Source organism: Molothrus aeneus, chromosome Z, assembly GCF_037042795.1.
Source record: "Molothrus aeneus isolate 106 chromosome Z, BPBGC_Maene_1.0, whole genome shotgun sequence".
NCBI classification, from domain to species: domain Eukaryota; kingdom Metazoa; phylum Chordata; class Aves; order Passeriformes; family Icteridae; genus Molothrus; species Molothrus aeneus.
The window spans coordinates 42,572,276-42,594,558 of NC_089680.1; the positions used below are offsets into that span (position 1 = coordinate 42,572,276).

Genomic DNA, 22,283 nt, shown 5'->3' on the forward strand with positions numbered 1-22,283 from the left:
CGAGACATAGGTGTCAGTAGACTCCTTTAAGAGTTTTAGCTTGTTCAATGGTCGCAACAAAGAGAACAGGGGCAGGGAAGGAGCTTGTTCTTACTACGTCTCTTTAACTAAGGCAGTTCTCAGTGTTTCCAGAGCATGCACAGGATCTAAGCCCATGTGCACAGGCATCCCAGCTGTTCCCACTCAGGATTTTTACCCATATTTCAAGTACTGCAAATTTCTATATTTTCATAAGATACACATTAAATTTCAGGGCTTCATTAACAACACTATCAGTTACCTCACACCACCTTTTGAGTTGCAGGTTCAGGGGAAGGCTTTCAAACATTGACCACATTTTGCACTCCCAAGTCTCCACTTATGCCTGTGTATCCAAACATTGTCAGGTTTACAACAATATCTCCAAAAACTTCACATTCCAAATCTTTTGCCTGTTATGTCATATATGCTACTTGTTCAGAGGAGTGGTGTTTGAGTTCAAAAATTTTCTTCCTGTTACAGTGATTCTTTACCTCATTTGTCCAGGAATATGGGAATTTCCATACCTTTAAAAATTCCAGTACTCGTGCTGAATAAAACAAATTGTATCTCCTTCAGTAGTGAATGAAGCAGGTTTTAATCTGTCTCTTCATGACAGTGGTAAATTTGGCCTTTACAGGTCTGCCCTAGCAGAACAAAGGATTTGAAAAATGAGGTGCTAACTGCATTTTTATCTGCAAATCCAAATGTGGACTAATCCATTACAACCTCTTAAGTTTGCTGGCAATTGCTTTGTCTTTTTGCTTAAGTGGAGGTCTATTTTTGTAGTCTTTGCCATCAGATCCTAAAGATTAATAGCTTAATATAATTGTTGTGAGGGTTTACAAAAAGAATACAATGTTGCCTCTATACAGGTACTAAACAGGGTGCAACTTTATTTACAGTGTAAAGTGCATCACATGGAAGTCGTTTAAAACACACAACAAGCAGTGACATAAATGACAATACAGTACTGGGTAGGGTGGGGAAAATATTCCAGCAAGTATCAAAACATCATCAATAGCACTAATATGACAGCCTCTAGTTTCAGCTATTCTGTCCTAACGCCCTATCTCCTTACAAAACATGTTGACTGGGTTGATCCCAGGACTCCATGTACAAGTCACTAGTGTGAAGCTGGGGTGCTAAAAGCTGTTCTCCAACCCTAAACTGTCCAGCAATGTCCTGCCAGATCTAAGCACTCTCCTTGCCACTGCTGTTCTGCTCTGGACAAGACCAGGACAGAGTCAGAGGACACACCAGAGAAGCACACTGGAAAAGAGACAAAAACACGAGAATGACATATAAATAAAGATCTACTTTTCTCACCTATCCACTTTTTCCCTTGAGAAGTCCTGTGTTGCTTACTGCAGCTTTCCTTCATTTGCTGTTAAGGCAGCAAGGAAGTCAAGGAAAAAAGTGCCTACAAATGGTGGTGACTGTGTGCTGAAATGTGGACATTACTTACTGAACACTAACTTCAGTCAAAGCTGTAAACGTCGATGGCTGTGGAGCTGGGAGACAGAAGATTTTGCTACGTGCTAGCAGACTTCATTAGAAAAAGAAGGTTGTGGGAGCTAAAACCACAACTCTTCAGCTGGTTGCAGCTCCCACTGGGAAGGAATCTACATTCACATTAATTTGATCCCCTAATGACTCCTATTCTTTACTATCTGTTTTTCTTTTTATTGGCTGAAAGCTCCTAATGGCTGACAACTTCGCTTGTTTCTTTCTTCTTCTTTTCTGGTTTTGGGCTAACAGCCATCAGTTATGTGTCAGTATTTACTAGAGCCCTGTTACTGTAACTGTGAGCTTGTTTTGGTGTCCTATCACTTTCCTGTATCAGGGTTCATGCATAAAAGGAAGGTACATCCATAAAGTGGGGTGGGGCAGTTGTGCAGACTCTTAATCTGGAGGGTAACTAAGCAGGAATAGGAAGCTACAGAAGGTAAAATTTATTTCTCTTTTTCTTTCCCAATGATAACTGCAAATTAAACTTTTCTGTTATTATTGGGAAAAATGGAGCTTCTGATCAATGACTCTCGTTCTGACTCTAAGACCTTTTTTCATAGATCAGACTTTTTGCTAACTGATAACAGTTACCAAACATGTGACTTTGAAAGATGCAATGCATGAGATTTCTGTCTTGTAATTCCACCACTCTACTTAATCATAAATTTTAACATTTCAATTCATCAGAGCATGACTTAATGATGGAATTCATGTGTGTTTTCCTCAGACACAGTGGGATCACCAGTCTGAGAATGAGAAATCTGAGAACATGTATGCTCTCAGTATTTTTCAGCCAACTGAGCATTTCTGCCTGTGTGTGTTCAAGAGAGGCCTTTTCCAATTTTTGAGGATTCTGCATAACAAAACCACAACATTTTTGCACGCAATAGCAAACTTTCACTCATAAACCTAGCTGGTGCCTTCTCTCTCCATCTCAGGGGCAGTCAGATATTGGGACCCAATCCTAAGATATCAAAAACAATCACCTAGCAGATATCTATGAAGAGATGTACTTCATTTATATAGGAAAGGGATGGTGGTTACAGGCAGGTTGTGAATCCCATGGCAAATGGAAGGTGCAAGTTTCAGAGATCCATCTGCTTCCTACTGCTGGATCCTGGATTATTCAGCTCAGAGCTACACCTGAACAGCCTGTAGGTCAGAAAGCTTCAAAGGCTCTTGTTGGCTAGACTTAATCCATTCTTCTCTGAACGAGATGATGTTCCCTCATCTCTTTTACTAAGAAATCTCACGTAAAACTCATGCTGATGCCTCCCATTAAGTCACTCTCCAATGAAGTTAATGTCACATAAACTACACTACAGAATCTTCTTCTTATGCTCACCAGAAACTGTGGTTACAACACAGACCTTATCACATGCAGTTATAATTTTTATCAGCTGAAGTTCCAAGGCAGAGTTTAGAGGCTCATTCAGCCTTGTGTAACACACTTTACTGTTGAGAGCTCGTAAGCAGAGTTGCCATATTCTGTTTAATCATGACTGACAGTATAGTACAGTTTAATTAGCTTAATTAATGTAAGAAATGGGAGGGACTTCACCTTAAACAAGCACTCCTCAGTGGATTGTAGGAATCTTTACATTTGTATGTGTATGTGTGTATGACACCTGTGTAGCAGCATATATTTGATAATACTTTTATAAATGAAAAATACAGAGGATTTCTTTAAAAATTGAAAGATGTATCACAAAATAAAATACAAAACAAGGGAGCTGGGGAGGGGTGGGGGAAGGGAAACAATGGATTTGATTTACAATGCATTAGAATCCAAGCCTTGGTGCCTAGGCTGAAGAAAGATATCTGAATGTAGAATTGCTGCTCTGATGTTAAAAGGGATAGAATCCAGCCTTCCGTTTCCTGCATCAAAAACAAAATAAAATCAGTGGTGTACTGAACATATCAAATGATCAACACTGAGGCACAAGAGGATGGTGTCTGAAAGTATACCACAGATTAGAATGCCACGGCTCAAAGAGGTGGAGAGAGTGGCCATGGGAAATAGAAATATCTGACATTTAATTTAAGTCATGGTTTATCACAGAGAAGTTTGGAACTAGTCTTATTCTGCATGCTGATAAAAACTTTGGGACCTTTCAGCTTCCCCTTATAAATCCACATCTTGTTAACTGCAGCAGGGAATCTCTGGTATCATGTTATTTGCCTGTATTGTTTTAGAATTCCCAGGTATCATATCCCATAAAGAGCCACAAGTAACTGAGGCCAAAACATAACAAAATGTGAAACAGATCTCAGAGCTCGTTTCTGTCTTCACTTCACCCATCCAGCTATGTTTGGGAAATGTCCTCTCAAACACATGTCCTCTCTGGAAGGGACAAGCTGCTAGATCCCAATCCTGCAGGGCTAATGACCCACCTTCTGTGCTCTGCTGCACAGAGCTATGGACTTGGACAAAAAAACCCAACAAAAGAAGCCAAGGATAGTCCAGTTTGGGAATAGCCTGAAACTTTTATAATGAGATAAACTCCACTATTTTTGGCTATTATGCCTGCTGGATTTGGGCTTCTCTACTTCATGTCCTAAATGGATATACTACCAGACTTCAGATGCATACCTTTCTAAAGCTGAAAGATACTGTTTGTTGGCAAGACATTTAAGTTGCTTCACAAAGGCACATATAATCACAGCTGACAATTGAACACTCTTTGTTTTGGACAATGTGATTTCTCAGTTAAGCATCTCTTCTATAGTTCTGAGATAAACTGTCTATCAGAGGGATAGGAAGAAATGTCTGTCACTATCTGCCCAGAAAGAAGAACAGAAAAAATTACAATGTCACAGGCTTCATCTGCTCCCTGCAGAAAAATATTAATATTCATCTGGTTCTTATTTAGCTCTCCAGGATAACGACCACTGTGTTCAGCAAGAGCCTGTGTGAGTTGAGGTATATACATTTTTTGCTATCTTGGCCCTAGAGCTGCCAGGAGATTTGAACTTGGACTTGCCTCACAGGCACCTTGTTGCACTCTTTAAATGATTACATCACTCAATGCTGGGTGTAAGATGACTTATTATTTATGACAAACATTGCATAACCCCAGTCTTAAACATGGACCTAGCTAAGGCGTATACAGTTCAAAATGAACATTAGTAAAGAGTAAGCCACCAAAATTTCCCAAAGAACATTCTGTATTACATGTCAAAATCCCACCTCCATTTACATAATGAAAAAATCAGTCTAAACATTGTGGGTTTGCCTCTCTGATTACATGTAAAGATAGAATTTTCAGAGTTTTCTACAAGTTTGGCAATCATTTTGCAGAGTACCTTCTAAGGTCTTTACATATTGCCCATGAAACTTGAGGCATCTAAAGGTTACTGATTTACAGGATCTAGAGATGCTCAAAATGTTAAAATTATTTCCTCATTCCTCAGGTTTAGAGTTCAGTAGGGTGTGATTCAGTCTAGCCCTGGGACAGTGCTCAGTGACACTTACCTAGAGCAGTCAGGTCCAGTCCAGGAAGAGGGACAGTAGCACCGGTTTGGTCGTATGCACCTCCCACCATTTAAGCAAGGCAACTGGCAAACAGCTGCACACAAACACACACAAATTTGCATTAATGAACACATCCACAACAAGGTGATTTGTTGTGGAATAGTAGCAGGACACTGAAAATCCATCCTGCCTTATTCTCTTAAGAATGGAAAGGGCAGCCTGAGAAGCATACGTCTGCTAAGTGTGATTTGACTCCTTCTACTACTTTTGCTGTCTGATGCATTGTATAAGCTGCCTGAAACAGCCAGTGTGTAATTTCACATTGCCTTAAAAATTCTGTTGTTCTTTGATTCCAATTAAGACAACAAAGGAATGCAAGCAGAAGTAGGAGCAAGAATTAGAAGAATCGTGAGATGAACAGGAGAACAGGAATAAACTAGATTTTTTTTTTAAAGGTATGTGACAGCTTAACACTAGCCAGGACAAGCAGACACCAGACATGGGAAAAAAGTATAGAAAGAGACAGCAAAAGCAGAAGAAGCTGAAGGTCAGAAAGCCATGTGCAGACCAATAGCAGCAAGGAGTAAGACTTCATGGAATGGCACCTGCATGGAGACAAGGAAAGGAAGCAGAGAATGACAGTAAGATCCTGAAAGACACTGGATAGCCCTAAGAGGTGAGACTAGTTGCAACAGGGCATTAGAGAAAACACCCTTGTCTGCCTTACAGGTCACACTGAGCCTGGCTGAACATGCTTTTGTGTCACAGTCTAACCCAAGCGTATCACGTAACCAAACACAAGTCAAAGTTTCAAGTCTTCCTATCAATTTTGAGATTGAAAGGTAAAGAACCACACAGTTTATAGAACCAATTTAGATATACACTTAATGAGGTCCTTCAAACACAAACATTTATATTGCAGGAAAGATGTGAATACTTTAAAGCAGATAATGCCACATGTAGAGGACAGACCTAAAGATACTAGTGAGGAAAAAGTCTGGGTAATATTTTTGCAAGGAATATGCATCAGGGAGCACTGATTATTATGGAATTACAAGAAATGGAAATGAGTAGTCACAGGAATGCAAAAAACCTACTCCAGTTCCTCTGGGCCAAACAAGAACAAAAAATGGCAGGAGGCTACTGTGATAGACCATCCATATACAATTAAGTGCACCAAGTGCATAATGTTGAAAATTACTTCTGATTTTGGAATGAAGCATATGACCAAAACATCTTTAGCTGTCACTGAAGTATTTCTCTATCACAGCAAAATGTCAATATCAGTAGCTGAAACAACAAATGATTAAAAAACTTCATAAGCAGTGTTTATGATGCAGATGCAGTTGTTCACTATAATTTTCCCTTTAGCTACTGAAAAGCAAGTCAAGCCTGTACAGATTTGAATGGCTGGCCAAAAAGCCAAGAAGCCTTCAATCCTCCTCAAGCACCTATTATAGCTGCAAAGCTTGTGAAATATGAGAGGAAATTATGCATTATGCGTTAGGCAAGAGTCCCTTCAAAATACAATAGTTCAGAGTAAAAATGTTCTCTTTGGTATTTCAATTTTCTGCAGAAGGATTTGGTTTGCAGTGTATCGCACAGCTTATCCCCCAGATTCACTATTCTTATCAGTTAAACAAATACTATGAACATTCATTAACAGAGGCATGAATTACTTCCCAGCTCATCCCATCAGCTACTTCAAGGTCTTGCAGGAAGACAAAACTGGGCTTTAAGCTCCTGTTAAAAATCAGTTAAGGTACACCTGGACAATAAAAATACAGTGAAGAAACTGAAATAAATGTTTAAAAATAGCTAATATTTGTAAATGTTTAAGATTTAACAATGATTGAAAGATGTTTCAGTAATCAGTCAATTGCTGAGTTTTATTGTCTTTTCACAGGGAAAAGTCTTTCAAAATCTGGTGTTTGTTCAGTCTTCATATGAAATCCCATATTCTAAACTCAGATTCAAATATTTTCCATAAGTACAGCCAACCTCATCTCACACAAATGGACTGGTTAGGCCACAAACCTGGACACTAGAATCACTCCCCTCCTACCTCTCACTATTTTTGTGTGCTCCATGACCTTCACCTTTGGTTAGGTGCAAGTAAGATCTAGCAAAAAGAAGTGCACATTGAATTTGCTCAAAGAACTTAGATGATACCTAATGCAAGGTACCCGTGTACAATGTAGCCATTGAACTCAATCACCCTTAAATCCTTGCTTTGGTGTGCTCTCTGTCCTGATTCAGTACCCAGGCAATCAGTGGGCATCCACCAAACCAGACAGCTATGTGGTGAAAAACCTCTGTAATACCTGCAGCTTGTTTGTGAATTTAATGGTGACCTGCATTTCCTGAAGATGAAAATGAAAATCATGCCCCTGGAATTGAGAAAAATAGTTTTATTCTTCTCCTTGGAAACCCTTTCTCCTTTGCACTGCTTTTTGCAGAGAGTACTTTTGTGAATACTGTCTGTCCTTTTTGAGAACAAGCTTTTCTGGTACTTTTAAAGACTCATAAGGGAGGACTAGTCTGAAGGTAGTTTACAGCTGGGAACAGCAAATCTTCCAGGAACCTTATTGTAGGCCTGGGTTTTCCTGTGACAAGCTCAGGAGTTTTATGAGCCCTAGAGAACTGTGCTAGGTATTGCTAGCAGAGTCCCAAAAAGTGAGAAAAAAAGCAGGTGAGAAGTTTTACCCATATGGCAGCGTGATCCAGTCCATCCGAGGGGGCAGTCACATTGGTAAGGGGCCACACAGCGACCTCCGTTGAGACATGGCAGAATGCATATTGCTAAGGAGAAGAGAACCAGAGAAAATAATTATCTCCCATGAAAGCAAAGAATAGAGTGTGCAGGAGACGAACTTATGTTTAACTAGAAACTCTACTGCCCCTTGAAGTGTTTGCATGGAGTATCAGCAGAGCTGAGCAAGACCTACCCACCAGGCATGAGCAGCTCCTACAACTGGCATGACAGACAGATTTGACAAAGAGTAGTGGCAAAGAAATGGATAGGCCGGAGCAATTGCTGGAGTCCTTCAGGTGCTTGTAGGCTCTGTGTTCCTGTGAAATGAGTCAGGGCTGTTTGTAATATCCACAGATATTGGCCACTTCTGTGATGGTGCTAACAAACCAGTTCATGCTTTAATCACAAAAAACTGGATTGTTCGTGAATTCTCTGGGCTTGCAGATGTAGCATCCAAAACAAGTTAATCTGTTCCCTGCCCATAGAAAAGCACTTTGTCTAGGCCAATAAAAACATGTTGAGACAGGTGAAACTATATGCCCCTTGGGAAAGGCAGCTTGGATACAAGGCATTTTGGGTGAAAAAGGCTAGGGCTGGAAACTCTGGGGAAGAAACAAAGCACATACCAAGCAGCGGATGGCCTCTGGACAGGGCAGCAATTGAGCTACGCTGCTCCTGTGAGCAGATCTGCAAAATTCCCAGGTGTTCATGCTTTAAGTATCTTCACAAAACTATCATCTCCACTATGCTAAGTGAACAAAATACTTGAGCGTACCTGCTCTAAGAAGAGCAAAACTTGAGCTGGGTCTCAAATTTGGACCTTCAAGAGGCATTTCCAGTAGAGTTTAATACTGGGAGGGTGGATGGGGGCTGCGTAAGACTGAGGTAGGGGTTCTTCCTTTTCTTCTTCTGCTGCACAGCACAGTATTTCCTGGTGATACAGCACTAACCTGTATCACCAGGAAATACTTTTCTAAATCATTAAACTTGTAGTACCATGCAAGTTTTTTAGAATGGTCAGCACTCTCTCAAGAAGATGAATCCTATCTTTTTTGTGAAATGTACTGTGAACTACAAGGTGACTAAATTATCTCAGTGTGCTTACTGTGGCCTGATACTGACAAGTCAGTGCTCAGTGCTCAGTGCTAGCACTCAAAAATTCCTTGGGCTTCCAGAACAGGCCCTCAACTTCAAAGACTAAACCTGTTTTTCTCTTCACTGCTGCACCTTGTTTGACAAGCAATGCAAAATTGGTGTTGTACTGACCAATTGCGGGAATTCTTTTCTCTTTTCTAACTATCTATACTAAAGTAAAACAAAACAAAACAAAACAAAACAACCGAACCAAAACAAAAAAAAAAACCCTAGTGCCTGTACCTTCATGAAGTGTGACCTGCCTGGTCAGTTGCCAGTCTGAATTGGATGATGACTGAAACGGCTGGGATCATAAATGAAATGTCTAGTTCTGGAGAATGCTTCAAGTGTCATTACTGATGAAATTAATAAATGCAATTGTGGGATACCAAACACAGTTTTTTCAGACACAGGGTGCAAGCCTCTTCTGCTGAGACTGTGAGACTTACAGGACTCAGTTGCACAAATGGCTGTGGTGATACTGCCAGGCACAGGTACAGAAAAAGAGGAGCTGTGTGAATATACAACATAGCTGGAGTTTCCATAAATGCAAAAAGATAAAACTTGCTGAACCTCTTGTTCTCATTCTGTATCTACTACTAATTTCTGCCATGTGCAACTGATACTGTCACAGAGAAGACTTGAAAGCTGCAGAGATTCAGAGGACCATTGTAACATATGATACATCTTAAATACTTGAACCATATTCTTTTCCAAGAACTAGATGAGAATGTGCACAATTTTTGTAGGTTTCCATGTATATTCAGAGTCAGGGGCAGTGACTCAGATTTGGGGACTGTGACACCACCCCTGCTGTAGATCTTGGACATGCTAAAACCTTACATCAGGGCCATACTGAATACTAAATACTAAATAAAGGCACTTCCTTTTCTCTCCACATAGGCCTATGCCTTACTATATGTACAGTAATAAGGTTCCTCATGCAGCAGTTATGCCAGGCTGAAAGGGTTAAATCTCCCTAATTCCTTGTGCTAAGACCACCATGAAGAGGAACATGGATCAAACTGGCATCCCAATGTCATCCAGGGAATCTGATTTGAGAGTCAGATTCAGCTCTTTTCAGCGACAACAGATCCAGTTCTCTAATAATTTGGAAATCCATGACAGGAAAAACCAGTCTAGAACTTGTGAGGGGCAAGTATACAGGTCAGGAGGGACAGCCTGGAAAATGTGACACATTACATTATTTGAACATGAACTGATGAGGTTCATAACCACAGACTGATAAAAACAGAAGCCAAGAAACTAATGCAGCCACCAGCAGAACACTCATGTCTCTTCTGTTCTAATCACTGTTCATTCCCCAAAACTACTATCAGGTATTGCTATTAGAAACAGACTTTGGAGAACTGAAACAAGGTGTTCTTCAACCACAGTGAAAGAGCACTGAGAAACAAAATCACATCAATTTAAAAAGTGCTTATTTTGCTTTGAAGATGTAAGGGAATGGTTATTTTTCTAGAAACAAGCCAAGTATATACCTTTCTGTTCCCTTACATTTGTCAAGCAGAATATATTAATGATTTTTATGGTTTTATCTCTTATCCCTCTTCTGGTTCACTGCAGTAAATTCATCTGTCTTACCAATAACACCCTTAGGATTACAGTTAGGGATGGCATACATACGCTCTTCACAGAGACGGCCCATCCAGCCATCGGGACAAGAGCAGGCGTTGGGTCGCTCGCAGACACCGCCGTTCTGGCACGGGAACCGGCAGACAGCTGGAAAAACCGCGATTTCATTACAAACTCTGGACACTGAATTAGAAGCCTAGTAACTCAGCAGTAACTTGCACAGACCTTTGCAGAGTAAAGCTTAGAGCAGAACAAACAAATGCAGTGAAGTTCAGAAACATTGCCTGATTTTGATTTCCAGGGCTACATCATCTTCTGGCTCTATGTGTTTGATTAGGTACTGTAAGCAAGAGTGTGGAATCATTAAGATAATCAAAAGATTGTCCACAGAAAGAATGAAAATGTAGACATATTTATAGTTGAATAAATTATTTGGATAGTGTTTCAAGGCTGACACTATTCTTTATCTGATTTTTCCACTAACTTTTTTAATACAAAATTAAAATATCCATACAATACACCATAAAAACCTATTACCCTCCTCACCCCTTCACCCAGGCCTTCTACATTGACTCTGGAATAGAATCAAGCTTTCTTCTAACCTTGGTATGAAACACCAAGATAATGCCATCTGGCATACACTGTCTAAAGTAAGATTAACTGTGTGATAGAACAGGCAATTTTTACTGCACTATCATCCACCATAATGAGAAGTGACCAAAAAGGGTGCAGCAGTGGCACCGTAAGTGTTCACCTCTGGAACTCAAAGTATGACTACAAACCTCACCAAGCATTCACACTGACTGGGGCTCCTCGGCTTCCATTCCTATTAATATGCACCTGACCATGAAAGTGAGGAATTTGGAGTGGAGTCTGTCATGCTGGGCCAATGTGGTGCCTGGGCTGGACAGACTTTGGACTTCTTTGTCACTTCTATGACACCGTACCATCTCTTGTCATACACATCCAGGGAAACCAGGTCTACCTTCGAAAACCAGGTGAAAGCTATGCACAAACATGTTATACTTAAAGATTGTTGGAGGAAGCACGATCTTTCTCATGTTGGTGTACACACTATACAGAGAAAATGAAAAATTGCAGCTTCAAGACAATATGACAGAACAAATAAGTAATAAGACTGACAGTAATCTCAGGAAACTCAATCTGAACTCCTAATTGCATCTGAACTGCTATTGTTAATTTGTTATTAGGTGAGCAAAATATGCATTTAAGCTTTGAGTGTTTGTTAGCATTCAATACAAACAGTGGATTGGCACACTGAAACACTGTTCAGACCTGAAATCCTCATTGGAAAGAATGCAAATCTTTCCCTCAGGGAGACAAACTTGAGTCACTCCTGGAGCTAAGCCATGCTAAAATGCAAGATACAGCTTGGAGTCTGTTGAAATGAGGCCAAGGCTCTGCCATGTTATTTTTCAGTCTCAAGAGCCTTCCCATCAAGTGTCAGCTGATAATGAGAATGGGAAGAGATCTCTGAAAGATTAACATAATTTACAATATTTTAACAGTGATTTTGAAAATTTTTGTTGTAAAAATATATATTACTACATAGACAGCTTGTCTCTGGGTGTTGACTAAAGCAGAATAGTGTGCCAAACAGGTTTTCTGCAATGGAAGAACCATTTAAAACTTTGTGTGATCTACACCACTTAAACAATATTACGTGAATGCATAATGGGATGTGAGATAAAATATTCATGTATAAATGATATCCCACACTAAATTCAAAGCCCACAAAATAAAGTCTCTGAAATATTCTTCCTCTCTGTTGATGTAGAAGATGCAGATATTTCATGAGTTACAAAAATTGCTTTGGATGGCAACTCCTTGCTAGTCAGCAATCAGATGTAGAGATAGGCTTTTCCTGGGTTTCTGTCCAGGTCCTAGTTGTGAAATTGAACGAGAACGTATCATCCCTAGATGTGCACTTGTTATACACCAATTTAGGCAAGCAAAGGCTACTTGTCTGTAGCTGTGAGGATTATTCTTATCAACAGACAAGACTAGAAAAATGGACTGGAAGTTAAGCTGAGATCTCTTTTTTATTTTTTTGTCTATTGTAAAAATAAGCAAATGAAGTCCTGATGTGCCAGGGAGAGAACAGAAAGTATCAATTGTGACTTTAGTTTATGGTAGCAAATCTCACATCTATGGTATCAATCTTTTGACATCCCCTTGTAAATTTATCTACACAAAAGCATTACACTGCTGCAAGTCAAATGTGTCAGAAGGGGAAAAATAAATTCTGTTATCTGTTTTCAGCTTTACAAAATGCTTCCTTGCGGTTGTAAGTGAACAATTTCCTCAGGCCCCAGCTTCCCTCTCATAATGTTCTTATTTGCTGATGGGGTACAAACTTTCTTGTTGACAGATCCACATGGACCACTCAGAGTCAGCAAGATGTGAAGAGGGCAAACAGAGAAGAGTTTCAGAGCACTTCAGAAAGAAGAACCCAGAGTCAGGTAAGCTGTGTGCATCTGTGCAGCTTAATGAGTCCTGCAGATATTTACAATCAGCAGATCCAGGCTAGTACTTCTCACCCCTGAAACTCAGATCAGAATCTGGCCAGCAACGTCTAACCAGTGGTGATTCAGGCAAGTGTGGCTGTGGTGAGAGGCCTTTCAAAGAAGTCTGCTTTTTAATTATAATATTTACATTAACAAACCTGTTCATCTGGGTCAGAACGTTTCAAGCAGGCTTAGAACACAATAATCAATTCACACAGCCATAAACAAGAAATGCAGCATGAGTCATTACAAAGAGTACTTTCATGTAGTTTCTGATGTAGACCACAAAGGCTTGGGTCCTGTAGGACTTTTGTTAGGAAAATCACTCATATGAATTACAAAGCTGTTTTGAAAGATCACTTTGACATGTGTCATGAAAATGCAGGACAGTCCTCTCAGAAACATCTTTAATTCTTTTAAAGTCCCCTTTTAGAAAAGAGGAGGGAAATTGTTATTCTCCTCCCTTAATACACAGGTTATTCTGCTTTGTTTTCCACCTTCATCATGTCTCCACCTCTTCACCTCATTTTTTGAAATAATTTTGCATAATACTTTTTCCTCTGAACAGTCCCAGTAGATATTGCAGTGTTGCAAACAGAACGTTTGACAGTGCTTTGCAGATCAGCCCTTCTTGGTTCCTGGTGACCTTTCTTAGCAGACAATTGCATCCCTTGCCATAAAGGAGTTCTTTGTAACTAATAAATACTAAATAAGAATAAAAAGTAAAGCTGGTGATATTAAAAGGACAATTGAACAATCCAAAGTGCTACAACTGGAACAGATATTATCCAAATAATTTTGCTATTGAATTCTATCTTAGGTAAAGTAGCTATTATGCAGAGATCCCTTGAATTCTGTAGCCATCACAGTTTAGAAATATGAACTTTTTAGAAACAGCCTTGTGCTTTGGGAGTGCAAATTTCCAACAGCACTTTTGGATACATCATGACAACTGAAGTAACTCAGTTGCTTTTCCTTCAAATCTTCTCTACTTGGCTGCGTGATGGGTAGTTGTTCATGCCAGTGGCAAGCCATGGTCACAAACCCAAGACAAACCTGTTTCTCAGGAAAAGTTACTTTACTCCTGAAATATTCAGGAGCTGCAAACCCTCTTCTTTGGTTCTGGTCTCCTCAAAATGCTCTACTGATCCATGATTTTTAGGCAAGACATTGTAACTATCAGATACAGGAATTTAATTGAGTGCCTGCTTTCATAGAGAAGGGTATCTCAACTTATTTAGCTATTACCATTCATAATATTTTGCTGTCAGAATTCATATAAAAAAACTGATGAGGGGTCCATGATTTTCCAGGCTTAGCACAGTATAGAATCCTCTATCTCCAAATGATTTCTGACCTAAACAGGAAGGAAGAAATGTTGCTTGTATTTTGACATGGGTAGCTGAGACTTGCAGGAGAGGCTGACCTGGCAGTTCTGATAATGACTCCAATGCTCCCAGGTGAGTGTCCTTGAACTTTTCTTCTTCTGTGTGAAGAGGAATGGGGCTGCTCATGACTGGCCACTGCTGTGTTGTAAGGTTTTCTGCTTTCTCAATAAAATACCTAAAGCTCAATTTGTCATGGTGGCTGTTCCACAGTTTGAAATAAGACTTCAGGGTGCAGCTAACTCCCTGCTCCACAGCTGCCCAGCAGCAGAGAGCAAGCCAAGCTTCTGACATGGAAATGGCAGATGACAAGATCTCTTCCACCAAAGCCCTATGACCCTGAACTCTTTTGCTGTGCCTCATCCATGGCTTTAAGTTAGTATTTGAATATGCTTATATATGTTTTTTATTGTTAAGTTTATTTTCTCTTCAATTCTTTGTTTCCCCCATTTTCTGTTCAAAACCTTTTATTTATTTGAATCTTCTAAATGGAAGAGTTAACTCTTGGCTTTAAAAAAGTGAATGTTTTAGCTCAACAGACCAAGAAATAACAAATACCTGCTGATCTGCCAAGTGTAGAAAGCCTGGTATATTGTTAAATCTATGGATTTTCTAGAGGGCTCAGTGTGTATTATTTAGTGAGCTATATCAATCTACCTCTTATTGCAAATTGAATTTCAGGAGTTGCCACACTTTAAACATAGTGAGGGACTATGAACACATTTGATCTATTTTGGTTTCTGCAGTGTTCAGTTTTTGACTGTGAAAAACTGACTGGCAGTGCTTATCTGAAACAGGTCAGCTTGTCAGGAAGATAACTAGTTCTGTCACTTTTTGCAAAAGATGTCAGGAGAAAAGATACTAGGTGTGGGATACAACATTGTAGCAAAAGAAACCCTAAGACTAGCTGGGACTAAAGAAAAAATTATGGAAGCCTTCTCTTTAAATTGGAAATAAAGCAATAACATGGAATTAAGTGCCCTGAGTGAAAATATGACTGCACTAAAACTAGGAAAAATTTCACTTTAATTTTTATTGCACCCAGGATGACACCTCTGTGTTTATGGCAAGTTAAGCTATCATTCTGTTAGTAATACATACTTACCTTTGCAGGTAGGTGGTGTTGTCCATGTTCCATTTTCCAAGCAAATACTCCGCAGGGGCCCCTCCAGCATGTACCCACTGTAGCATGAATAGGTGATCATGTCTCCATACTGATAGAAGCTACCACGAATCAGAGCATTCTCTACATGAGCTGGGGGACCGCAAGATATCTCTAAACAAAAGAAACCACCCAGATGTTGGTGAGCTGCAGAGCCTACATGACACAGATTTTAATGCTGTTGTGGGGGGAGGTGTCACAGACACCTTCCAGATGGTCAATCAGCAATGGAGTCCAAGGATCCAGACAAACTTAAGAAGTAGGCTCATGAGAATCCCATGATGTTCAACAAGCCCAAGTGCAAAGTGCTGCACTCAGGTCAGGGCAATACCAAACGTGAGTACAGACTGGGAGAAGAAGTCACTGAGAGCAACCCTGAGAAGGGCTTGGGGGTTCTTCATGGTGAGAGGATGGACATGAGCCAATAGCTGCATTTTTGGATGCAGCCCTGAAAGCCACTGGTATCCTGGGCTGCATCAAAAGAAGTGAGACCAGCAGGGTGAGAGAGGGGATTATCTCACTCTATTCTGCCCTTGTGAGATCCCATCTGGAGTGCTTCATCCATCTCTGGGGTCCTCAGGACAAGAAAGAGTGGGTCCAGAGAAGGGCAGAGAGATGGAGCATCTCTCCTAACCAGACAGGTAAAAAGAGCTGGGATTATTCAGCATGGATCCAGGAGAAGGCTTCAGGGAGATCTCATTGCAGCTTTCCTGTTCCTTAAAGGGTCTTATTAAGAGGAGGTAGTATTTATATAAGAAGATAGAGACAGAACAAGAGGCAATGATTTTAAACTGAAAGAAGGTACATTTAGTTTAGATATTAGAAAGAAATTCTTTACCCAGACAGTGATGAGGTGCTGGAACAGGTTGCCCAAGGAAGCTGTGGATACCCCATACCTGTAAGTGTTCAAGGCCAGGCTGGATGGGACCCTGAGCAACCTGATTTAATGAATGGCATCCCTACCCATGGCAGAGGGGTTGGAACTAGATGATCTTAAACGTCCTTTCCAACCCAACCCATTCTGTGATCCCATTTGTCTAAATAGTATTGCTTGCCAGAAGTCAAAAGGCTTTCCAACATGCTTGCTAAAGGATACTGCCTTCTGTCAGTATCAATAAATAAAATGAAAGGCAGCACCTCTTTCTGCAGCTCTTGTCTCATCACCCATAATCTCATAGAAATCATTCTTAGGGTATTTAGGGTATCCAACAATCAACCCAGTTCCAGGGGTTGCAAAAGGTAAATGAAGAATATATATACAGAAGGGCCTAGTAAATAGTAGGATGAATACTGTTGAAACACCAACCCACACAGATGTTTTCTGAGTCCTTCTAAAGGAACACCTCTGTTAGAAAGAAAGAAAACATAGCTCTTCTCTAGAGCTTCTTAGAGCCCTCTGGAAACTACCAATCCCTGTGGAACAATGTGTCTTGTACTTACTTTCACACTTTGCTGTGGCTGGAGTCCAGGTCTCATCAGCATTGCAGGTGATCACAGACTGCCCTTTCAGCTGGTAGCCTTCCCTGCACCTGATGGATACATTCTGGCCAACATGAAAATCCACCTCTGACAGAAGGGCATTCTCTGGGATTATGAAAGGCACAGGACAAGGGTTTGCTGTTAAAAGTAAGGGTGTGAGGGAAAAGAAGGGAAGAAAAAGAGATGGAAGGAAGAGAGACCACTTTAGAATAGTTTCTGAAAATTTCAAACCCAAAACATATGAGAAGAAATGGACGCTGTATGTGAACCCAATTTGTAATTTGATTTGAAATGATGAGATTTGGGTCATAAAATAATAATTAAAAAAATTCTAATTCACTGCTGCCACATGGCTTGCTATCATGTTCTGCTGATGCCAGGACAGGGCATACTAAGGATTTAAGTGAGAAATATCCTACTTGTTACTGTGAAACATTCTCTCTTGTCCTTCCTGTTTACCATAACCTTCCTATAAAAGAGAACCAGACCTATCCTACTTCATGTTCGGAGGGGCTGGATCAATAAAGAGCAGCAAAAATTCAGATATTTGATTAGAGACTTACTGTGTCATTCATTGGAGTTTAGAATCTCTCTAATTTTATTTATTGCTGGCTGTAAGCTTGCTGGGCTATTTTTGCATGGTCTATTGGTGATCTCATCACCAGTGTGGAAAATATTGGCTCTATAGAGAGCAGAGATTTATATCAGTGTCTTGATACTAAAATGAATAAATACGTTGCAATACAAAAATTAAATGTCTAAATTAACCATCCTAAGAATACACTAGGTCTTAAAATTAGTTACAAACACATACAGTAACAAGAAAGGCTATTGTGGGTTTGTGGGTACAGTGCACATGTACATAACACAATATTTCACAGAATTGCAGAAGAATTTATACAGCCATTAAGTACAAGCTTCTTCTCCAAACAGGGCCAGTTAGGTTAGAAGTTGCTCTGGAACCTGATCAGAAATTTCAGTTAAATTTGAGTAACTGTGGATGAGATCTCATGTCCTCTCTGGGTTTCTTCTCCTCTGCTTGACTCTGTTGATGGCAAAAAGTTTCTTCAAAAACTTCACTGGAGCTTGCTTTGTTGCAACTCGTGTGCATTGCATTTCACTCTACCACTGTTCAACTCTGAGAAGAATCTGGCACTTTTTCCTTTGCACCCTGTCAATATGTCACTTGTGGATGACAATGAAGTCTCCCTTTTGCCTTCTCCTCCAAATGATTCTCTCACCTGCTTCTACTATATATCAAGTGTTTGACTATAGTAACTCCATTTTACGTCATCTTTCCAACTAGAGGGACCTATGCAGAAGGCAGCTTGTTCTCTTACTGTCACAAAAATACACTCAGAGAAATTAATGCTTTAACTTGCATCAGTAACTGCCCCTAGTGTTTCTCTGCAAAAACTTTTCCATTATGAAGCAAACACACACGTTTACAGAGAGGCAAGGGATTACTCCATCTTCCATCTCTTGTGCACTCTGCTGCTGGTTCTCCTTCCAAGCTGTATCCCCTCTCACAGAGATATGTTACTGTACTGCCAACTGTATTGTTTTCATAAATTGCTTTCCCATTCAGCAAGGAAACTGGAATTTTGCATCTGGTCTCTGCAAAGGAAGGGGTCTTATTAATTCAGCTTGATATTTAGTCCTGGACTTCAAACATTTCCTGAATTAATAACACATTATGTTAAAAGTCACTACAGATGTATAAATCATGAAGAACATTGATTCAGTAACCCTGGGAAGGATATGTAGCCAGCCTAGAAAAGAAGCTTCTTCTGGTGATGGAGAAAAGCCCCAACAAAATGGGAAAGTGAGGGCACATTTATGACTTCAGACTGGGGCCAGTAGGGCAGAAAGATGGAAATCATTCTTTCTTGCCACTGATAGGTTCTCCAGAAACCCCACATTACAGAATCAGTCTTCAAAAGCAACTCAGTCTCTGGATTATATAATATCCATGCATAAGGGAGGAGCTATTGCTTATCCCATATTGAAATGTTCCAGGACATGAAACCAAACAGTTACCTTCACACAATGGCAAGGGCATACTCCAGCTCCCATTGGCAAGACATGTGATATTCTGGGGCCCAACAAGATGGTATCCAGAGCTGCACACAAAGGTTACATTACTTCTGTATGTGCTTCCAGTAGAAATGGCCTCTGCTTTTGCAATGGAAGGATGAAGCCCACAAGTAATTTCTAGGAGAGAAGAAAACTTTTGGGTTTTATACACAATGAAGACTATTCCTTCTATGAGTCACACACCATCTGATAGCTCTGTTCTCATCCTGAATTAACAGAAAGACAGCAGGAAAGAAGCTGTGAACTGTTACATGGAGAAGAGTTATACAATTCCTTTCCCACTCTTTCTCCTGGGGTTCATACTGCAGACACCTGAAAGTGTGTCTGAATGTATTTGGTGGTGTTATAAGACATGAGGTGTGTTCAAACTGACAGAGGATCCAGAATATTTCTTCTGTGCATGACTGAGGCTGCATTTTCTGTCCCCTTTGTGCTCCTACAGTGGAAGATGATCTCAAAATGTGCTCCAGAACAATGGCAGTACTTAAGAAGAATCTTGACCCCTGTCCCACACTGTGGAGACCAAGTAAATTCATTAAAGGTGAGGGAGAAGAATGCAAGGCATAGGACTATGACACCAGCAAGAAAAGATGGAAAATTATTTTTTTGCAAAGATTATAAATATTTGCATTTTATTTATACGCCGTATGAAATAAGTCATAAATCCTTCTTCCTAAGCTCCTTCAATTAGTTATTTTCTTGATAGAGAGCCAAGACTTGATCCTAGGGAGCATAACTGTGGTATCCAGACACACTGAGTGGCCAGGATATACTTGCTTTGGCATGGCAGGGGTGAACATGTCCAAGGCTCTGCACACCATAATTCAAGGCAAGTCAGATACGGCAGGCCACATTCCTACCCTACTGGCCTCAGCATGACCCTCTCCATGTTTATGCCATTTCAATGTGCCAAAAGGAGATTGCTTCTGATCAGAGAAGTACTGCTGGCTTTTCCTCTTGCTCCTCCTCTTACAGCCCTTTGCTGGAGAGAAAGACAGGGAGGAAGCCAGACAAAACACTCTCCTCCTGCCCTAGCTTTCCTGGACGTCACATTGCTCTGCTTGCTACTTACGTATGCATGTAGGGGCAGAAGGGCTCCACTTTCTGTCAACGTGGCAAATCCTTCTGCTTGGCCCCTGTAGCTCAAAGCCAGGGTCACAGCTGTAAAAAACTTCACTGCCAAACAGGAACTCCTCTCCCTGAACAGATCCATTTTCTATCATGTCTGGGGGTCCACATGATATTCCTGTAATGTAAGCAATACTTTCCAATCAAACAAAATGCATATGGCTTGTTCTGTCCATAGCTCCTCCACAGGTTTTACTCTGAGAAACAGGAAAGAACACAGCAGTTACCTGGTCATTGCCAGGAATTTGCCCATGAGTAGCAGAGCAGAATCATACTTGGTGCTTCCACTTCATGCTAAAAGTAAAAAATTGATTGCGATTGTGTTGGCAGGAAGCCTCAGGAAACTGTTGTCTCCTTCAGCCAACAGCTGAAGTCCACATAAACATTTGTGTAGAAACTCCTATTTCAGCACTGCAATCAATGACATCTCAGAGAAGTGAAGTGCCTTTGAGAATGATATCCACAGAGTTACATTGGAGGATGCTAAATATGTGTAACTCCTGGCAACTAACGTGCTCAGAGGTTCTCAGTAACCGCAGAACCCATGACCTCAAGTGTCAGACTGGAAGCTCTCTGCAGAGGAGCAAGGCAGAAAGGTGTAGAGATTTTCTTCACACTGCTACCTGCACACACCAGCAATTCTGCCCTTCCAGGTTGTTACCAGCAGTACTTACCAAAAATATTTAGGTAAATGCAGACAGTATGGGTTATAAAGCAAAATGAGCATTAGTGATTTCTGTTGAGTGATATCACCCTTGACCAACATTAAGCGATAGATTCAGGAAGAACATACTTCTGCACACTGGCACACTGCCACTCCAAAGCTTGTCTTCTTGGCAAGTCCGTTCTGCATCACCCTGTGAAACAAGACAAAATGCTCAAAGAACAACTTTGCTTTAATTAACTCTTTTCTCCCATCATCTTTAGTATCCAGCAAAGTGAGGAAGTTTTTTCTCCATGTGCCACCCATCCAAAGAGAAAATGATGTGCTACAGCCCAAGTTTACTCCTAGAGTTTATGGCACAACTTTCTGCAAAATGATGGGTGTCCTTTATAAATCAAAAGTTTGTGGGGCCAGTTAGTTCTCTTGTCCTTATATCTCTGGAGAATCATCTATTTTGGTCAGTTTTATCATTCTTGTTCCTAGGAATGTGTTGTGATGACAATTTTTCTCCTTTCAGGACTTATAGGAAATTCAACTAGCAATTTTTTCAACAACTATACAAGCTCGAGTTTGATAAACATGATGTGCTGATTTAACCACATCCCAAACACTCATTCTTTATATTTGCTATAAATTACATTATTTCTTTCTTACATACAAGTTTTATGGACAGCCTAATAGCCTAGGATTTAATTTTTATTTTATTCTGAGACATGGAGGACAATATTTAATTATGTCCCTTGCTGTAATGTACTTTTATTACAAAGCACACCTATCGATAAAGAGTAGATGTTTGACATGTTGTTGTAGGGCATCACACCAAAGGACTTTGCTTCCCAAAGGAAAAAAGCAGGACTCCTATAGTGGGGACACAGTTTGACACTAGGTGGCGAAACTGGATTACGAAGCTTGGAAGAGTTTATTACTGTAAAACAACACTGGTTTACTGCTTCCTAGAATTATTTGAAACAGCAACTCTACCTTTTTGTCTAAATACTAACACCTTCAACTCCAGTGCATATTTGCACTATTTGACAACATAATGAAAATTAAAGTCTTTGTTACTTAAGCATTCTCCAAACTCTAATTTTAACTTGACTGAGTGAATTAACTTCTGACTGGGTGATTTTACATGCATGAAGTTATTAATTAGTTACTGGTGTTACAACAGTATGAAGGAAGTGCAATCCTGCACTCTGCTTGGCCCTCACAAAACCAGCATTTAGAGCCAGCCTCTGTCCTGGAGACATCTCACCACCTCATGTCTCACTCATCACCTGGGAACAGTGCAGATCATGCTGTGCCTCAGCAACCTACTGTCATTTCTGAATTCACTGCGGCTTTTGAAAA

At 40.3% G+C, this 22,283-nt stretch overlaps 1 protein-coding gene across 1 annotated transcript in view; it reads right to left on the reverse strand.

Moving 5' to 3' along the window:
• Positions 1–888: 888 nt before the first annotated feature.
• SVEP1 (sushi, von Willebrand factor type A, EGF and pentraxin domain containing 1) overlaps positions 889–22,283 on the reverse strand; it is a 115,211-nt gene continuing 93,816 nt past the window's right edge. The window contains exons 41-50 of the mRNA XM_066568820.1: positions 21,063–21,126; positions 20,214–20,387; positions 19,085–19,258; positions 18,488–18,661; positions 17,006–17,182; positions 15,509–15,679; positions 10,542–10,637; positions 7,712–7,807; positions 5,006–5,099; positions 889–3,408 (exon numbers count right to left, since the gene is read on the reverse strand). Coding sequence (XP_066424917.1) covers positions 3,378–3,408; positions 5,006–5,099; positions 7,712–7,807; positions 10,542–10,637; positions 15,509–15,679; positions 17,006–17,182; positions 18,488–18,661; positions 19,085–19,258; positions 20,214–20,387; positions 21,063–21,126 — 1,251 coding nt within the window. The 3' untranslated portion in view covers positions 889–3,377. The remainder of the gene's footprint in view (positions 3,409–5,005; positions 5,100–7,711; positions 7,808–10,541; positions 10,638–15,508; positions 15,680–17,005; positions 17,183–18,487; positions 18,662–19,084; positions 19,259–20,213; positions 20,388–21,062; positions 21,127–22,283) is intronic.